Here is a 20915-nt window from a genome sequence, read left to right as displayed (position 1 = left end):
AACATTGTACTACTGATTTAGCAATCTGTGTTCCCCACCCTACTGAGCTCTCTAAAAACAGAGTACTTAGCTTATGCTTAGCCAAGTGTCTGGTCAATATTAGATATTTAGAAAAATCTGTGTGAATGAATGAATGAATAAATGAATTACTTTAGGGAGAAAGGACACGCTTGTATTAAACAGTTCTTAAATTTAAGTCATACATTATCAAGCACAAATAATATGGGCTCTTTACAAAGTATCGAACTGCCGTAAGGAACACTTTTAGGCTATTTTATGAGGACTTATTCTTTGAGGATCTATATACCTGTCAGGATGAATCTTGGTTCATCCCTGAAATTTAATCTGAAGGCTTCTTCAGTGCAGATTGCTCCCTATCTAATAGGGGATAAATATCCATTATGCCACCAGGAAATGCCTCTGACGTTTAGGTGCATGCCTCATTCTAACTGAAATGAAGGATCTCAATTCTCCCCAGTTTGCCTGGCCTGCAGCACCACTCCCAGGAGCCAAGCCCTGGCCTGGCAAATGACACCACATGTGTAGAAAGATACACTGGGTTTTGCAGGTGCGTCAGGACGCTCTGAGGAGGGGAGGGTAAGACGGTGACACGCACTCCTGCCACTCTTTCATTGAAGCCTGACCCCTGCACTGTGTGATCACATACCGGCTCAGCCTCCTGCAGGGGCACCCGCATTCCAGCCTGGCCCGGTGGGCACCCGGCACCTCCCAGGGGAGCAGGGCAGTGCCCCGAGAGTCGAGATGCTCCAGCAAGGGTGGGCATAAACCAGGGCTGGTCTTCCTCTACCCTTCTCCTTCCCTTCCCCTCTGAGTAACGTGTGTCTAGCCATTAGGTGAGACAGAGGATATGGGTGTGTGCCCAGAGCAGGACACTGCCCTGAGTCCAGTGGGGAGGTCAGGAGGGAGCCCCCTCAGGGCCAAGGGTGGCAGAGGAGCAGGGAGGTCGCTGTCATATGGGGGACTGACCAAAGAAGTCAATCCATTAAGCATCACAGAAGCCAGGTTTCTTGTCAGAAAACGGAGTTAAAAATATGGGGAGGGAGAAATCTAGAATTATCCCTACAGGTGGAGTTGGAATCTGACCCGCCCATCTGAACTGGTGGTTTTCTAGGTGGATGGTGTGTTCATTTCCTACGGCTGCTGTAACAAATTGCCACAAACTGCGGGGCTTAAGGCAGAAATTGATTCTCCCACAGTTCCGGAGCCCAGATGTCGGAACTGAAGGTGTTGGCAGGGCCGTAATCCCCAAAAGCTCTAGGGGAGAATTCCTTCCCCGCCCCTTTCAGCTTCTAGTGGCTCCACAACACTGAGTCCTCACATGGTGACCTCGAGAGAAAGGAAAAAAAAAAAAAAGGCAAAGAGGGCCTACCTAGATAGTACTCTCCAGCCCTGTTACAAGGGCACTCACTAATCCACTCATGTGGGCGGAGCCATCGGGACTTATCACTTCCCAAAAGGTCCCGCATCTTAAAACTATCACATTGGGTCTTAGGTTCCAACAGATGAATTTTGGAGGGACACATACATTCAAACCATAGCAGGCTCTGAGGATTCATGTCAACTTCCTCATTTTGATGGTGTGTTATGGTTCAGTAGGAGAAAGTCTTGCTTATAGGAAATTCACACCAAATTACTTGGGGCTAAGCATCAGGTTGGCAACTTACTTTCAAGTGGATCAGAGAAAAATATGTTCTTTGTACAGGACTTCCAAATTTTCTGTAAGTTGGTGATTGTTTTAAAAAACAGACCCAACTCAGCACTGATCTTAAGTCTAGTAGACAGTCAACAGCAGGTTATAATTTGAGGAGCTACATACAGCCATCAGCCAGTTTCCATACATGCTTATCATTCCATTTCATCCTCATTAGAATAGTCGACATTATTTTGTAGCCATTTCCCATGTTATCTTTAAACTATGAATCTATAAACTTCCAAGGACCAATTTATTTTACTCACCAGCATTTATCCAATGACCAGAACAGTCCTTGCGACAAAGTAGGCACTCAATAAGTATGTGCTGATTGAATGAATGAAGGTGACTTGAAATAGAGGCACCAGCATGGTCTTTGGAGCTAGAACTGGGCACCACTCCCATCTCCCACTTCCCATGTGTCCTCTGCACCACATGCATCAACTTCCTAGCCCAGCTGAACAAGAGCCAGACTTTCTAGATTTGAATCCTGACTCTACTACTTCCTAGTTATGTGGTCTTGGGCAAGTTCCATCAGTTTCCTCATCTATAAAATGGGAATTGTAGTAGTTTGTATACTTCATAGGGATGTGTGGCATGTTGTAAGTGCTTATGAATTATCTGGGCTTGATTTCCCAGCTCTTTAAGGAGAATATTGCTTGCAAGGTTGTTGTGAGACTTGACCCTCCATAAATAGCGGTTATCATGATTCCATTTGATAATACTTTCTATGATCTAATTACAACTTTATGAAGTAGGGAAAGCATCCCTATTTTGTTTAAAAAAAAAAAACTAATGTGTAAATTGAGTGATACATTCAAGTTCAACACTAGCAAGGAGAGGATCTAACTCAGACACAAACACATCTCTCCAGACCCAAGACTGTGACCCTTTCCCCCACATCACAAATTCCTTTACAGGTCTGAAAAGGCCCCCTGTTAAACTGAAGATGTTCTTGGGAAGGACTGCACTGTAAGCTTTACTCCTTTAAAGAAAGACACCATACGGCAGTAGTTTTTAACATACTGTGCAGCAGAAGCACACGGAAAAATTGTTAAAAACAGATTATTGGCCGGGTGCGGTGGCTCACGCCTGTAATCCCAGCACTTTGGGAAGCCAAGGCGGGTGGATCACAATGTCAGGAGTTCAAGACCAGCCTGACCAACATGATGAAACCCCATCTCTACTAAAAATACAAAAATTAGAATGGCATGGTGGCATGTGCCTGTAATCCCAGCTACTGAGGAGGCTGAGGCAGGAGAATCGCTTGAACCCAGGTGGCGGAGGTTGCAGTGAGCCGAGATTACGCCATTGCACTTCGGCCTGGCCAACAGAGTGAGACTCCATGTCAAAAAAAAAAAAAAAAAAGTTATTGGCCCCACCCCCGGAATTTCGGATTCAGTAAGTATGGGTTGACTTGGAAAATCTTGAGAACCACTCCCCTAAGAGGAAGTAGCTGAAAGCAGGCTTAGAAAGCAGGAAATGGTGTGGGCAGGAGACAGGAGAGATCTGGGGAAAGCCAGGGAGGCAGGAAGGGGCAGCTTTAAGAGCCAGCCAGAGAAGAGAGGGCTCTGCCAGATAGAAGAAAAAGCACCAGGTCAGGCTCTAGCTCAATCTCAGTCTTTGGCGAATCACCTTTTCTGAGATAAAAAAGAGTAATTCTTTTAAAAACAAGCTACCACAGTTCACCCTATACTAAATAATTTGAGTACCCCTGTAACTGTTTCAAAAATCGAATTAATGGCTGGGTGCGGTGGCTCACACCTGTAATCCCAGCACTTTGGGAGGCTGAGGCGAGAGGATCATGAGGTCAGGCGTTCGAGACCCACCTAGCAACATAGTGAAACCCTGTCTACTAAAAATACAAAAAATTAGCTGGGTGTGGTGGCGGACACCTGTAATCCCAACTACTCAAGCAGGAGAATTGCTTGAACCTAGGAGGCGGAGGTTGCAGTGAACGGAGATCGCGCCACTGCACTCCAGCCTGTGCGCCAGTGTGAGACTCCGTCTCAAAAAAAAAAAAAAAAAAAAATTTAAAACTTCCAAAAAAAACTCCAGGGCCCAGATAGTTTCACTGGAGAATTCTATCAAAAGTGTAAAGAACACCAAATCTATACAGTCTTTTTCAGAACACACAGTGGGGGAACATTTCCCGATTCATTTTATGAACCCTGACACCAAAACCAGATGAAGACAGTTTTAAAGAAAGAAAACTGGAGACCTACATGTCCCAAAAATACGGACATAGAAATCCTTATTAAAATATTAGTAAATAGAAATCTGCAATATATAGAAAGAATTGTATACCATGAGCAAGTGGGATGCAGTATTTGAAAACAATGTACTCCAACATATTCACAGGCAGTGGTGGTGACCGCAAAGGGACTCCACTGAGCAGTAATCAATGGCCTGGGATGAAAGTGGGGCCAAAAAAATCTGCGGAAGCAGAAAAATTGGATTCTATATACATGGCTGTTGTTCAAACAAAATAAAGTTCTGTACTCCACACAAATGTGGTGACTGTTAGGTTCTACACCTAATGCTTGACAGAAAGAAGGGGCCACCGGAAGTGCAGGGACAAACAGGAGCAAGGTTATCTTGAGGCTCCAGGTGCTAAGAGGGACAGTCCAAGCAGAAAACCCATTTCCCAAAGTCACTGCCATCCCTAGAGCAGGGTGCAGAGGCAGAGAAGGACAAGAGACCCTCCAGTCAAGAAGTTGGCAGCCAAAAGCTAAGAAAACCCATCCTGGAATTTTTGCTTAGGGGCTCTGAGTTTAAACTTTGAACCACATCCTTATAAATTTGTATTTGAATTTGAAAACACTGACCTGACACCTCTTAAAACCTATACGAAATGTGGAGATAGAGTTTGATGGCTAATCAAGTTCATCTCTGTATGAAATACTTGAACTAGCAAACCCTCTGTCCGGGCCATATCTCCCACAATGGAAAGGCTCCCGGCTGCCTCTGCTGTTCAGGACAGTAAGGATTTTGGCTCTCTGCCTTGCCCACATGGCCACAGCACTCACCATTCTGAGTCCTAGTCCAAGCTGACAGCGTCTTCCTGTCCTACTGAGATAAAGCTCCAGCTGAAAGCTTGCTCTTGCTCTGAAATCTGCAGAAGTCCTGGGGAGTTCATCTCCTGGGACCAGCCCTTAGTCAACGAAGGATGCCAGTCAGAGGATAAAAACCCCAGCATTCGTGCCAGTGGGAGGGATGGCTGGGGCTGCTCTTCACAAACTGTAACGCGCGCATGCATCACCTAGGAATCTTAATAAAATTTAGACTCTAATTCAGTAGGTCTGAGTTGGAGCCTGAAATTCTGCATTTATAATTCTTTTTCTTTTTCTTTTTTTTTTTTTTTTGAGACAGGGTCCACTCTGTCACTCAGGCTGAAGTGCAGTGGCCCAATCACGGCTCACTGCAGCCTCGACCTCCTGGGCTCAAGCGATCCTCCCACCTCAGCCTCCCAAGTAGCTGGGACCACAGGCATATGCTACCTTTCCCGGCTAATTTTTTTTTATAGAGAGACAAGGTCTCTCTGTATTACTCAGGCTGGTCTCAAACTCCTAGGATGAAGTGATCCTCCTGCCTCAGCCTCCCAAAGTGCTGGGATTACAAGCATGAGCCAACACTCCCGGCCTGAGATTCTGCATTTCTAAGAGGATCCCAGGTGAGGCTGAGGCTGCTTACCTGGGGACTACACTTTGATGCCCCTACCAGTGCTTTCTGGAATTTCCTCCCAAATAACCTGCCTGCTCTCAAATTCTTGTCAGAGGCTCTGTTTCTGGAGAAAGCATTTTTTTTCTACCTCTCTACTTATATTCCAGGCTCCTTGTTCTTAGTTTTCACAAAGCCCAGCCACTACCTTATAATGTGACCCAAGGAAATCACTTCATTTCCTCATCTCTAGAATAAGAGTTTAGACTGTCCAGTTCCCCTTCCCACTCCAGCATTTTAAAGATTTTCTCGTTATGCTAGTGATTATGGAACTTCCCACACTTTTTTGGATCAGCTTTCCTGCTCCTTTGTACAAACTTTTAAAATCAGGCTGGCTTCACATTCTGCTCATCTTCAAAAAATGTCTCTAAACACAAATGAAACTCGAAGACCTTTTATTCAAGCATAATAGTAAAAATCCTTGACATCAGAGAGAAACGGAGATAACAAATGTTCATGCATACAGATGACATTTTCATTGTAAAAGGAAGAAAGGGACCATTCAGAAAAACACAAGAATAGTAGTTCTAGGACGAGGCTATTAAAATGAAAATTAGTATGAAACCAACAAAAGATATGAAACCATAATCTGAAGACATCTAAACAGGAGATAATAAAGATAAGAAAACACAACAGTGAATTTGTGTACCATGTCTGCTTTTTAAGCAACATCTCTAGACAAACATACAAACATACACATGCTGTCCCCTTCAAGAAAATCATTTTGAAAACTTACCCTCTTACACTTATGCTTAAACTTAAAAGAAATTTTTGAAATTTCTTATTCTTCTTCTTTTTCTTTTTGTTTCTTTTTTTTTTTTTGAGACTCGGCTCACTGCAACCTCTGCCTTTTTGGCTCAAGTGATCCTCCTGCCTCAGCCTCCCGAGTAGCTGGGACCACAGGCACACACTACCACGCCCAACTAATTCTTGTATTTTTGGTAGAGAGAGGGTTTCACCATGTTGCTCAGGCTGGTCTTGAACTCCTGAGCTCAAGCAATTTACCTAACCTCAGCGTCCCAAAGTGCTGGGATTATAGGCATGAGCCACTGCACCTGGCCTGAAATTTATTTAGTTTATAAGAAACCAAGTATACAAGCATATACATAATTCAATATCACCACTTTAGTCACCACTTTTTACCCAAAATAATACAACCCAGCCTAAATGCAAATTTTATTTCCAGTAATTTAATAAACTTCCCAAATATTAATACAGTTCACTCATGTAACTGTCAGCTATTGCTGCGTAACAGACAACCCCCAAAATCACAGTGGCACACAACAATAAGTAGTTATGTCTCATTCAAGAGTGTTCATGTCTGCTGGGTTGCTCTGCTTCAGGCTGTGAGTCCTCAGGCTGGCTGAGATGCCTCTGCAATACGTGAATTCAGTCTGGTACCTAGATGCTAATAGGCAGCTACTTGACCTAATGGCAGAGGTCAGATGTTCCTGAGAACAGAAACACAGGGTGCTTCTAAAGGCAAGACTGGTGGTACGCTGCTATCTCTCCACGTTCCATACTAAAGCAAGCCACATGGCCAAGTCCAAGGTCAATAAATGGCTCTCACAGAGTTATTGGTAGATGGAGTGAATATATGATGAATAATCTATCAATTGCTAAATTATGATTTCTCAATACAGAAGTCATTAAAAAGAAGGCATTTTCCAAGGAGGAGTGCCAAAAGCAATGTGAGCAATGACGTTATCATTGAAATAAGTGTATAGCTACATAATGGGACCATCTTGGATGCACAAGTTTTTGTTTGTTTTTAGAAGTTATTTTAATGCCTTTTATATAAGTCAAACTTCATGCTTGCCTCAGTGAAAGCATTCAATTCCTATTTATGATTGGATTGTCCTGAAACCTATACACAGAGGCTCCTAAAAGCTATCAAGTCAACATTTCCTTATTTCTCCACTTTCATTTAAAAAAAACATCTTTTAAAAAAGAAAGAAAAATACCAGAATCTCCATTCTGATGTCGCCATGCTGAGGCTTGGCAAGCCAAAAATATAAGGATGAAAAGGCACCACCAATTCGTGAGAGTCGGCTAGGCTTCTTGGAGCTATTCCGGACAGTCAGGAGCCCTGGGTTCCAGCCAGGTGATCCGGGTCGCTTAGCGGCTCCTATCACCTCAGCTGCTTGCTCCACTTCTCCGGATTTCCTGTTCTCCATCGTAAATGTGCTCCCTGGCGCAGCCTCCCCTGACAGTCAGACATCCACCAATCCATTAGATGCTGGAGGTTTTCTGGAGACACTGTTTCCCTACTGAGGACTGCTTTGTACAGTCACTGATAGCAGCTCTAGACAGTGTAACAGCTTTTTTATGTCAAAAGCTGTTCCTCGCGCTCCGGCTCTCGGGGAGCCGCCTTCCAGATCTGTCTACCCGGGAGCCCCCCTTCCTGCGCACTTCCCAGACTTCTCCTGAGACCCGAGAGCGCTGGTTTTCCCCCACTCGCGATAGTCCTGGGGTGACACTGCGGGCCCCCTCACTCGCAGCTCCCACCACCCGGCGGCCCGAGGGCCAGGGGCTCGCGGCCCGGGCGGGCGGCACCAGCGCCCTTTGGAGCTGGGCGGGGAGAGCGGGGCGGGCGGAGCGGGGATGGCGGGGTGTCGAGGGCCGCAGGCGTAGCGCTCTCGCCCTGGCCATGGAGCGGCCGGCGCCCGGCGAGGTTCTTATGAGCCAGGCCATCCAGCCGGCGCACGCCACTGCCCGCGGCGAGCTGAGCGCGGGGCAGCTGCTCAAGTGGATCGACATCACCGCCTGCCTGGCGGGTAGGCGGGCGCCCGGGCTGCGGGGAGGCGCGGGACCGGGGCTGCGGGAGCGGCGGCGGCTGGGGGTTGGGGGGCGGATAGGAAGGCTAGGAAGGTACTTGTGGAGAGCTGAGCCCCGCGCAGCCAGGGATAGGGGTGTTGCGACAGTGCGCCCGCGCTGGGCATGGCCGAGACCGGCGGTTCCCAAATGTATGGCTCTCAGGACTCCTTCATTCCAGTAAACAAGTGAGGAGCCCAGAGAGCTTCTGCGGGGTTTTTTGTTTGTTTGTCTGTTGTTGTTGTTGTTGTTGAGCTCTCTCCCAGGCTGGAGAGCGTGGCGCCATCAGAGCTCGCTGCAGCCTCGACCTACTGAGCTAAAGCGATCCTCCCACCTCAGCCTCCAGAGTAACTAGGACCACAGACGCACGCCACCAGGCCCAGCTGATTTGGGGAGTTTTGTTTTGTTTTGCTTTTGTAGAGATGGGGTCTCACTATGTTGCCCAGGCTGGTCTCAAACTCCTGGACTCAAGTGATCCTGAAGTGTTGGGAGGCCCCAGCCTCCCAAAGTGTTGGGATTACAGACATGAGCCACTGTAACCAGGCAGCTTTTGTTTATGTAGGCTATTTATATCATATTTACCGTAATGGAAATTTAAAATTTTTAATTATTTTTTAAAAAGAAATGGACTACATTGTTAGCATAACATTTTTAATTAAAAAATAACTATTTTCCACAAGAACAGAAGTGTAGCGAGAGGAGTGGTGATAAAGGTTACATCCTGGCGAGTCTCATACCTGCTTCTGCATTCACCCTGCTGCTACCACACCCTTATGTAGTTTCTGGAAAACTCCACTGTGTTCTTGTGACAGAATGACAGTAAAAATGGCAAAAACATTTATTAAGGACTGAATTATGTCCCCCACACCACCCACCGAAATTTATACACTGAAGTCCTAACCCCTGGTGTGACTTTACTTGGAGTGAAGAATTAAGGCTAATGAGGTCATAAGAGTGGAATCCTGGTCCCATACAATTAATGTCCTTATAAGAAGAGACACTGGAGAGCTTCTCTGCCATGTGAGCCCACAGCAGGAAGACAGCCACCCACAGGCCAGGAAGAGAGCCCTCGCTAGGACCTACAATGGGCAAGCACCTCGATCTGGAACTTCCCTGCCTCCACGATTGTGAGAAATCAATGACTCGTTTAAGCCTTTTTTTTTTTTTTTTTTTTTAACAGGATTTGAGATTGGTTATATTAAGTTAACAATGGAAACATGAGCACAAAATTAATCCACACATAGGAAAAAGAAATAATACATAAACCACTGAGGTTGCTAATAATAATGATGCCTGTTTCCAAGGCAACTGAATACATTATGAGACCATTGAAGTGACTTTTAGTTACCTTGCTTAGTGCCTCTGTCTTGTGATGGAGAAACAATGGCCCACCTGCAGTTGTCATCATTTCTATGACCTGACATCTTTGGAAACCATGGAAAGATCCAACTGACAATCAATTACTCTATACCTTAATAGTTACATTACTATTAGTAGTATAATATTAATAACTGATAATGTTACTAATATTAAGAAAACCTGTATGATAAAGTTGGTTTGGGCAACATGAATAATGCCTGTGTTAAACACTTTATGGTGGCCTGAGGCACCACATAAGCAGGGGATGTTATTTAGCCAAGATGTAACTGAATCTGTGTAGTAATACAAAACTGATTTCTCTGGGATTTTCTCAGAGTTTTTTACAGGCCAGCATTATCTCTTTAACCACATTACTGCAATCCCAGTCATGGCCCCAAGGCATTGCTATGACCCCTAGGCACTGCTGGATTCCAAAATGTCTTCTCAATATTTAAAGAAAGATGAAATATTCTCACTATCCTTACTTCTGTCAGTGGCCCCATTGTTTTTCCAGTCCCTTAAGTCTAAAGGCTTGAAGCCATCTGAGTAATCCTCTATCTCACACGACCATGTATTATTTTGGAACATCTCACACACACAGTTTTCTCTTTGTGAATCTTTTCCAGGGTTTCCTGTCTCCGGAGTGGCGCCCAACTCATCTAGTTGAGCAAGTCAAAAGTCTAGGAGTCATCCTTGATATCTCTCTCTCCACCTTACTTCTCCCTTCACATACTCTATGCATGGAGCAAGTCCTATCAGTGTTACCCCCTAAAGGAATCTCTGAAATCCAACCACTTTGCTGCACCCCCGATGCGACCATCTACTCCAAGCTATCATCATCTTTCATGCAGACTTCAGCAGTGATTTCCAAACTGATCTCCATTCATTCTGGTCTCCTCTCCACACTGCTTCTAAAGTAATCTTTGAAGACGCTAATCTGATCATGTCATATGTTTTGTTCATTTTTCCCTTTCTTTTCTTCACCAAGGGCTTTAAGGATTTTTCTAAGATGTTCAAGTGCTTCCTACTAAAAAATCTCCCACAGATAATAATTATAAACTCTGGGCAAAACACTAAATAAAAGAGACTTAAGGCAGGTGAAAAGTGAACAAAAGTAGGCTTAGAACACTTGAAAGTTAACACACGAAAGAACAAAATGGTGTTGGCTTTTTCTGTGTTTGTTTTATAAACGACTTGAAGCCTGAAAGAAAATGCCAGTCTTCTCCCAGCTATAGTTCTGATGGAAAACCCACAGGCTTGCTGGTTTGAAGAGCCCAAAGACAGGGTTTGGGAAAAGCACAGCTACTGAATGAAATACAAAAGGGAAAGTTCCAGAAAGGAAAGAGCCAGAGAGACAGAGCCCTAAAATCTATCTATAATCTTTGCCCAGATATCTGGCAAATCTTGAATCATGTATACATAGGACAGACTCCAAACCTCCGGTTGAGGCCAAAAGAACTGAAAATAGTTGTGCCCATCTCTAGGTAGACAGATTATAGTTTCCGTTTGGTCAGGTTAACTGCTTGCTTTAAAAAACAAAACCAAAAACAAAACCAACACTTTTCAGAGAAACACAGTTTCTACAATGGATCACTCACAATGGCTAGGATATTATCCAAAATTACTTGAAATACAAAGGGAAACATGATTCATTCTTAAGAGAAAAGACAATCAATGGAGATGCATGCCTAGATGACCCTGATGCTGGAATTAAGCTTCAAGGATTTTAAAGCAGCTAGTATAACTGTGCTCCATAATATAATGAAAAATATGATAATAAAGATTGCTGTAATCCCAGCACTTTGGGAGGATGAGGCAGGTGGATCACTTGAGGTCAGGAGTTCGAGACCAGCCTGGTCAACATGATGAAACCCTGTCTCTACTAAAAATACAAAAATTAGCCAGGTGTGGTGGCAGGCACTTGTAATCCTAGGTACTTGGGAGGCTGAGGCAGGAGAATCACTTGAATCTGGGAGGTGGAGATTGCAGTGAGCCGAGATTGTACCACTGCACTCCAGCCAGGGCAAAAGAGTGAGACTCCATCTCAAAAGAAAAAGAAAAAGAAGAAAAAGATTGAAAAGGCAGTACATTTTTGCAGAGTAATAGAAACTATTTTTTAAAAGCCAAATGGTAATTCCAGAACTGAAAAATACAGTGTCTAAAATAACAAATTCAATGGCTAGGCTTAACAGCAGAATGGACATGGCTGAGAAAAGAGTTAGTAAATGCAAAAATACATCAGTAGAAATTATCCAATCTAAGAACAGAAAAAAATGAATTTTAAAAATAAACAAAGTGTGGCCAGGTACAATGGCTCATGCCTGTAATCCTGGCACTTTGGGAGGCTCAGGTAGAAGAATGGTTTGAGCCCAGGAACTCGAGACCAGCCTGGGCAACATAGAGATCCTGTCTCTACCAAAAAAAAGAAAATGTTAAAATTAGCCAGGCATGGTAGCATGTACCTGTAGTCCCAGCTACTCGGGAGGCTGAGGTGTGAGGATGACTTGAGCCTGGGGGGTCGAGGCTGCAGTGAGCCATGATTGCACCACTGTACTCCAGCCTGGGTAACAGAGCAAGACCCTGTCTCAAAAAAAAAAAAAAAAAAAAAAAAAAAACCATAAATAAGGTATCAGAGATTTGTGGAAAAATAAAACATAAACATAATTAGAGTTCCAAATATGGTGAAAGACATACAATTACAGATTCAAGGTCATAGAACACCAAGAAAAACTAATACAGTCTGGGCACGGTGGCTCACACCTGTAATCCCAGCACTTTGGGAGGCCGAGGCAGGCAAATCACCTGAGGTCAGAAGTTCAAGACCAGTCTGGCCAACATGGTGAAACCCCATTTTACTAAAAATACAAAAATTAGCTGGGCATGGTGGCACATGCCTGTAATCCCAGCTACTTAGGAGGCTGAGCAGGAGAATCCCTTGAACCCAGGAGGCAGAGGTTGCAGTGAGCCAAGATTGTGCCACCACGCTCCAGCCTGGACGACAGAGCAAGACTCTGTCACCAACTTAAAAAAAAAAAAAAAGAAAAGAAAGAAAAGCTAATACAAAGAATACATCCAGGCATATCATAGTCAAACTATGAGAAGAGAAAATCTTGAATGCAGCCAGACCGAAGCACCGTATATAGGAGAACAACGATTAGAATTACCACTGACCTCATCAGAAACAGTGGAGACCAGAAGGCAGTGCAACATTATCTTGAAGAATAATAATTACAAAAACTTTCAACCAAGAGCTTCAAGGCCCTGTGCATAGCCCGTCCTCAGCCTTCACTCCAGCCTCATCTCACCCACTCTCCCTCCTACTCTCTGCATTGTAGTCACCAGGACCTTTGTAGTCGCTGTTCCCTCTGCTCAGCAGGCTCTCCCCTCCTCTGCCCTCAAGCCTTCCTGGACACCCCACCTAGTGTATTATCTTAGTTACTGACTCTCATAAAATCCCTGTTTTCTTCAAAGCACTTAGTGCATTTTGTCATTAAATATCTGTATTAGTCCATTTTCATGCTGCTGATAAAGACATACCTGAGACTGGGTAATTTGTAAAGAAAAAGAGGTTTAAGGGACTCATAGTTCCACGTGGGTGGGGAAGCCTCACAATCATGGTGGAAGGTGAAAGGCACTTCTTACATGGTGGCGGCAGGAGAGAAAATGAGAACCAAGCAGAAGGGGTTTCCCCTTATAAAACCATCACATCTCATGAGGCTTATTCACTATCATGAGAATAGCACAGGAAAGACCTGCCCCCATGATTCAATTATATCTCCCACCGGTTCCTTCCCACAACATGTGGGAATTATGGGAGCTACAATTCAAGATGAGGTTTGGGTGGGGACACAGCAAAACCATATCAATATCCATTTAATTAACCTCTGGCTCATCCACTAGACTCCATGGGAGCAGAGGTCCTGGCTATTTCCCATTGCCAGCACGTTAACACAGAGGCTGCCTTGCATAACACAGGTGCTCAATCAATATCTGCTGAAGGACGGAAGGAATGAAGGAAGGTTACCACTATTTTTTCAGTCATCATTTCATACCTACTTACAATCACTTAGCTTCTCTTAGTTCTCCCAGGAAATCAGAAACAGCTTTACAGTTTTCCACTTCTGCTGGTACACTGTATGAAGGGCAATCAAAATCAAGAACCGGAACAAGCCAGTCCTGTGAGTTCATGTCATCTAACTGACACTTGTTTAAAAACACAGCATGCATGTAATGACATGTGAAGCCAGGACCCTATGTTGGTCCCCATATTTTTTTTCCTTTTAGTTTAATGACCCTTGAAAATCAATGGTATAAATCATGATTATCGAGCTTCTGAAACCCATATTTAGCCACGTCCTTCTCTGGGAATGTTCTCTGGTTTGTCTAACCTACTCTTTCCTGAAAGTTCCTATTGTTTCTATAGTCAAAATCACTATTTGGAACAATGCATTTAATCTTTCTAAGCCTAAATTTTCTTATTTATAAAAGGGAGCTAATAATAGTACCAACTTCATGTAATTGACATGCTTAAATGACTAGCCCAGTGCCTGATCAATAATAAATGCTTAATATAAAGTAACTGTCATGATTTTATTACTTTCTGATCCCTTAAGAAACCTAGTATAGTGCTATATATACAGAATAGATACCCAATATAAACAATAAAAGTTTAATTTTTTTACTGGTTACTGCATTTTAGTTATCATTTAAGTCATTCAGAATTGATAACTCAGCCAGGCGTGGTGGCTCACGCCTGTAATTCCAGTGCTTTGAGGGGCCAAGGCAGGAGGATCACTTGAGTCCAGGAGTTTGAGACCAGCTTGGGCAAAATCATGAGACTGTGTCTCTACAAAAAATATTTTAAACAATGTTTTAAAAGTTAGCTAGCTGTGGTGGCATATGCCTATAGTCCTAGCTAATCAGGAGGCTGAGGCAAGATCACTTGAGCCCAGGAGTTCAAGGCTGGAGTGAGTTATGGTCGTGCCACTGCACTCCAGCCTGGGTGATAGAGACCTCATCTCTTAAAAAAAAACAAGATACTCAAGATACTCATGTTGGTATACATTATAACACTTTATTACTAAGAATTAATAACCTCAACATCCCATTGCCTCATGTCAAGTAACTGGAATGAATGTTTATTAAGTATTCTTTAATCAATGATTTAAGCATATATTTGCAAGGTTTCAGTAGTTCCCTGGAAAACGTAAGCTCTAAAAGTGTACTGACTATGGCTGGATCTCTAAGTGCCACAGAGTGGACTGCTTAAAAGATAGAGCTCATGCCTGTAATCCCAGCACTTTGGGAGGCTGAGGCAGGCAGATCATGAGGTCAGGAGTTTGAGACCATCCTGGCTAACATGGTGAAACCCTGTTTCTACTAAAAATAAAAAAAATTAGCTGGGCCTGGTGGTGCACACCTGTAGTCCCAGCTACTTGGGAGGCTGAGGCAGGACAATCGCTTGAACCTGGGAGGCAGAGGTTGCAATGAGCCAAGAGCACACAATTGCACTCCAGCCTGGGTGACAGAGTGAGACTCCATCTGAAAAAAAAAAAAAAAAAGAACTCGTCCAACTCAGTGTCTGGAAATCAGCAAGAACTTAACAAATGTTTGGTGCATTGAATTAAATTGAGTCCACCTTGAGCATTCCTAGAGTCCGATTCTTCCATTTTCCCTTTCTTTCCCTGAACTAGTTGGACAGTTCCAAGGACAGTTCCTTCCAAGGACAGTTCCTTCCAACTAGTAACATTTGAATGTCCAATTTTCTGCAAAATTAGATCCTAGACAGGAATGTGTTAAATACGTGCCCAGTGGAGTATCTCTCATGTCTTCTTACCTAGGACTATCAATTAATACATATGTAGTTATAATGATCCAGTACACACAAGCAAGACAAATTCAGTATAATTCACTCTTTTTTCTTAATCATGTGGCACCAGGACTGAAGTCTCCAAAACTAAAAATGAGGTCAAAAGTTCTTATAAAGCCAATATAATCTGTTTGGCTTTCAATTGACTGTTTCTCAAAATCAAATCTGGCAGAAGCGCATGTCAAAATCTTCCCCACAGAGTATAAATTCTGGTGTTTTTTATGTAAAGCAAAACCAACAAAAAAAAAAAAAATCTGAGCAAATTACATGCAGACATAGAACATAGAAATAACCAAGCTTCTTCCTGAATTCTCCCACCCTACTCAATACTCCTCCTTCAAGGTAATTAATGTATACTGAATTTGACATAAATTTGGTAATAATAAAATAAATATTGACTAAATATCTACTGTGTGCCCATCTCTCTTTCTCTGATACCCAGAGAAGATCCTCTTTGATTTGGGATGACTCGGGGTTTCCCATACCGCTCAAGTGCTTACGGTGGTTAAATCATTTAAACAGATTCTGCTACTGGTTATGTAGGCCAGTGGCTACACCTGTGATGCTTTGATTTTAAAACAAGAAGGATAGTACCTGATAAAATATTTAAAGTCAGCACCAACTTACTAAAATTGCTATTTCAATAGCTAGATTTGCAGGATATTGGTATTAAATTTCAAATACAAGATCATGTAAGTTAAAAATTAGGATAAAGTACAGTAATTACCATACAGTAGAAACATAACTCACAGAGCAAAGGTTGTATGGAGCCAGTTGATCCAGAAAGTGTGGGCACAGTGGTGCTATAATGAATGAGGGATGGGTGACTAAAATCAATGCACTTACATTTCATTCCTTTCCCTTATACTGAAATATTCTCATATCACCACTAAAGCAGCACATTTTTATGTATTTTTTGAAGCTGAGAAACATGCTGGAGTTTCCTGCGTTACAGCCTCAGTGGATGACATACAGTTTGAGGAGACAGCTAGGTAAGTGACATTGCTCCATGGCTCCTTTCTCCTGGGTTTGTCGGTTCTCTGGGACATATATTGGTGGCACCTGAGCTTATTCATGCAGAGGTAGTGATCTTGTTTCTTAATAAAATAAATAACATGTGACCCAATTTAAGTAAGTAAAAAAATAATCATAGGGCCTACTTATAAGAAACACTCTTAAGTGTAACTTCACAGTCTTAATTTTGTGGAGAAATAGCTCTCAGCCTTAGATGCATTGTGGCATAAGGCATAACAGCCAAACAGACTTTCTATAAGCTCCTTTTTTTAATTGTCTCACTCTGCTGCCCAGACTGGATTGCAGTGGTGTGATCTCGGCTCACTGCAACCTATTCCTCCTGGGCTCAAGTGATCCTCCTGCCTCAGCCTCCCAAGTAGCTGGGACTACAGGCACATGCCACCATGCCCACCTGGCTAATTTTTTTTGTATTTTTGTTGTTGTTTTTTTTTTTTTTTGTAGAGATGGGGTTTCATCATCTTGTCCAGGCTGATCTCGAACTCCTGGGCTCAAGCGGTCCACCCACTGTCTTCCCAAGGTGCTGGGATTACAGGAGTGAGCCACCATGCCCGGCCCCTATAAGCTAATTATTAACATCCCCTTCCTGTACTAGAAGAATAATTAACGATAATAAGTATCTTTATAATGGTGAATTTCATCAGGTTGTTAGGTAAACACTAATTCATCTGAGTGGAGAGAGTAAATTACGAAAAACATTTTATGTGTGAAAGCTCTTAACCATCTCTTATTGTAGAAAATTTCAAGATACACAAACATTTCAAACACACATATTTAGGTTGGTAATTGAGAAAACTGCAATTACTTTTGCACCAGCCTATAAAACAAGAGAAGATAGTACAGTGTATCCCAAGGACCCTTCACCCCTAGCTATAGCAATTATCAACTCACAGACACTCTTGCTTTATCAATACCTCTCTACACTTCCCCATATGCCTGGATTGTTTTGAGGAAAACCCCAAGCATCATCTGTAAATATTTCAGTCTATACAGTCATGCATCACTTAATGACGGGATATGTTCTGAGAAATGCATCACTAACGACTTCATCCTTGTACGAACATCATAGAGTGTACTTACACAAACCTCAACAGTACAGCCTCTTACACACCTAGGCTATGTGGTATAGCCTATTGCTCCTAGGCTACAAACCTGTGCAGCCTGTTACTGTACTGAAAACTGTAGGCAATTGTAATACCATGGTGACTATTTGTTTAACTAAACATAGTTAAACATTAAAAAGATACAGTAAAATACAGTATAAAATATTTAAAAAATGGTACACCTGGCTGGGCGCGGTGGCTCACGCCTGTAATCCCAGCACTTTGGGAGGCCGAGGGGGGTGGATCACCTGAGGTCAGGAGTTCAAAACCAGCCTGGCCAACATGAAACCCCATCTATTTTGTACTAAAAGTACAAAAATTAGCCAGGTGTGATGACGGGCACTTATAATCCCAGCTACTCAGGAGGCTGAGGCAGGAGAATAGCCTGAAACCGGGAGGTGGAGGTCACACCGAGCCAAGATTGCGCCAATACACTCCAGCCTGGGTGACAAGAGCAAGACTCCATCTCGAAAAAAAAAAAAAAAAGTACACCTGTGTGGGGCACTTACCATGAATGGAGCTTGGAAGACTGGAATTTGCTCTGCAGGAGTCAGTGAGTGGAGTGCTGAGCAAATGTGAAGGCCCCAGACATTAGTGTATACTACCATAGACTTTATAAATACCTCACACTTAGGCTACACCAAATTTATAAAAATATTTTTCTTTCTTTAATTATAAATTGACCTTAGATTATTGTAACTTTTTTACTTTATAAACTTAAAAAAACTTTTTGATTCTTTTGTAATAATACTGAGCTTAAAACACAAGCCTTTTATAGAGCTGAACAAAAATATTTTTCTTTATGTCCTTACCTTATTCTATAAGCTATTTTCTATTTTTAAAATTTGTTTTTTTGTTTTTTTTTTACCTTTTAAACTTTTTTATTAAAAACAATGACACAAACACATACATTACCTTAGACCTACACAGGGTCGGGATCACCAATATCACTGTTCTGCTTCCACATCCTGTCTCACTAGAAGGTCTTACGGGATTTATTAAACCAGGATTCAGTATAGGTGATAGGTCTCTTAAGTGTCTTTTAACATAAAATGTTCCCTTCTTTTTCTTGCAATTTATTTTTTAAAGAAACCTGGTCATTTCTTTTATAGAATTTACATATTCTGTATTTGCTCACTGTAGCCTTGATTAATGTGTTCTTCTCTCCTTTGTATTTCTTGTAATCTGACAGTTACGTCTAAAAATTGACATGATGAAGGTTTGATTTTTTTTTTCTTTGAGATGGAGTCTTCCTCTGTCACTCAGGCTGGAGTGCAGTGGTGCGATCTTGACTCACTGCAACCCAGGTTCAAGCGATTGTCCTGCCTCAGCCTCCCGAGTAGCTGGGAATACAGGCCCCTGCCATCATGCCCTGATAATGTTTGTATTTTTAGTGGAGACAGGGTTTTGCCATGTTGGCCAGACTGGTCTCAAACTCCTGACCTCAGGTGATCCACAGTGCTGGGATTACATGCGCCTGCCACCACGCCCGGCTGATGAGGGTTTGATATTTTGGTAAAAATTTCTCATGTCAAGGCCATATAATACCTAATGATCGTAGATTACAATCATTCTGTCATTAGATATTGGTAACATGGTAATATGCTAATTCTATCATTTCTTCTTCATTTATTTTCTAAAATACTTCTCTAGAGGGAAACTCTCACTAATGACCTGAGTATCCTGAGGAAAAGTTTGTCCAGGAAAGTCTTGACTCTTTCCCTTTATTCATTAGGAGCCTATGGATTTTCATGTTATTCTTCTTTTTTTTTTTGAGACAGAGTTTTAATGTTGTTGCCCAGGCTGGAGTGCAATGGCACGATCTCGGCTCACTGCAACCTCTGCTTCCCAGGTTCAAGCGATTCTCCTGCCTCAGCCTCCCAGAGTAGCTGGGATTACAGGGGCCTGCCACCACATCCAGCTAATTTTTTTTTTATTTTTTAGTAGAGACAGGGTTTCATCATGTTGGCCAGGCTGGTCTCAAACTCCTGACCTCAGGTGATCCACCCACCTTGGCCTCCCAAAGTGCTGGGATTACAGGCATGAGCCGCTGCGCCTGGGCAATGTTATTATTCTTACAAAAGCTCAGACTGCCCCATCTTTGAGCAGTGGGAGCTTCTTCAGTTTAATCCCTAAGTCCCTTGAACAAAAGTCCAAAGTTAAAGGGGTTTAATAACTCCTTGGCCTTCTGGTATAAAATGTTTCAGTCTCATCTTTTACATTTTCCCCCACAAACTTAGAATCCATTATTTCTCCAAGGAGTCCTGATTCCTTGCAGGAGAAATGAGAAGTAGAGACCACAACCTGGCAGGAAAGGTGCTCATCACATCAAAATGGGCATTCGTTCTTGGACTTTTTAGTGGACAGAATTAGAAATTATGTGTTTTTAAAGCATTTATATTAATAAACTGTAATAATTTAGGGTTATATGGTTTTACTTAATTTCTTTGATTTTATGTCTGTATCTCTGGGTTTTAATTTTATTTTATGCTGAATATGGTGATATTTAAAGACATAAACTTATTTGATTGAAATTAATATGTATATATACATTAATTAGATTCAGAATAACCGTATCAATATTATCACCAACAAATGAATAGAGAAAGTAGTTTAAGATTATTTATGCAGTTTCTTTCTCAAACTGTATCTCATCTGGTACAGTCAAGTCACTGTATTTTGAAGTCACTTGAAATAATCCTTTTCCATGTGGTTAAGCTACTGACTTCATACATTCTTAAGTTCATTTGTTTAATTTGCTTTTTATTTTGTAGGAATGACTTTTATTTTCATTTAATTTTGTTTTATAGTTTAAAATATCTACAGGTACCAGAGTCAAATCTGGAAAACAGACCCATTTCACCCTGGGGAATCTGGCTCCTCCCTACCTTCTATCTAGGCCCCTCCCTCTCTTTCTATGTAACCTTTATTTATTTTGTGACTTATCCTTCTTTTTTTATGTAAAGAAATATTTATATGTATCCATGTTATTTTAAAAATAAATTTCGGCCGGGCGCGGTGGCTTTAATCCCAGCACTTTGGGAGGCCGAGGCGGGCGAATCACGAGGTCAGGAGATCGAGACCACGGTGAAACCCCGTCTCTACTAAAAAAAATACAAAAAAATTAGCCAGGCGCGGTGGCAGGCGCCTGTAGTCCCATCTACTACGGAGGCTGAGGCAGGAGAATGGCGTGTACCTGGGAGGCGGAGCTTGCAGTGAGCCGAGATTGCGCCACTGCACTCCAGCCTGGGCGACAGCGCAAGACTCCGTCTCAAAATAAATAAATAAATAAATAAATAAAAATAAA

General features: G+C 42.5%; 1 protein-coding gene across 1 annotated transcript in view; it reads left to right on the top strand.

The window, feature by feature from the left end:
- Nucleotides 1-7561: 7561 nt before the first annotated feature.
- ACOT12 (acyl-CoA thioesterase 12) overlaps nucleotides 7562-20915 on the top strand; it is a 65049-nt gene continuing 51695 nt past the window's right edge. The window contains exons 1-2 of the mRNA XM_002815707.5: nucleotides 7562-8208; nucleotides 16396-16465. Coding sequence (XP_002815753.3) covers nucleotides 7668-8208; nucleotides 16396-16465 — 611 coding nt within the window. The 5' untranslated portion in view covers nucleotides 7562-7667. The remainder of the gene's footprint in view (nucleotides 8209-16395; nucleotides 16466-20915) is intronic.

Source organism: Pongo abelii, chromosome 4 (genome assembly GCF_028885655.2).
Source record: "Pongo abelii isolate AG06213 chromosome 4, NHGRI_mPonAbe1-v2.0_pri, whole genome shotgun sequence".
In the NCBI taxonomy this organism is placed as follows: Eukaryota; Metazoa; Chordata; class Mammalia; order Primates; family Hominidae; genus Pongo; species Pongo abelii.
The sequence above is the reverse complement of the archived record's forward strand: the minus strand, read 5'-3'. Positions and strand labels throughout refer to the sequence as shown.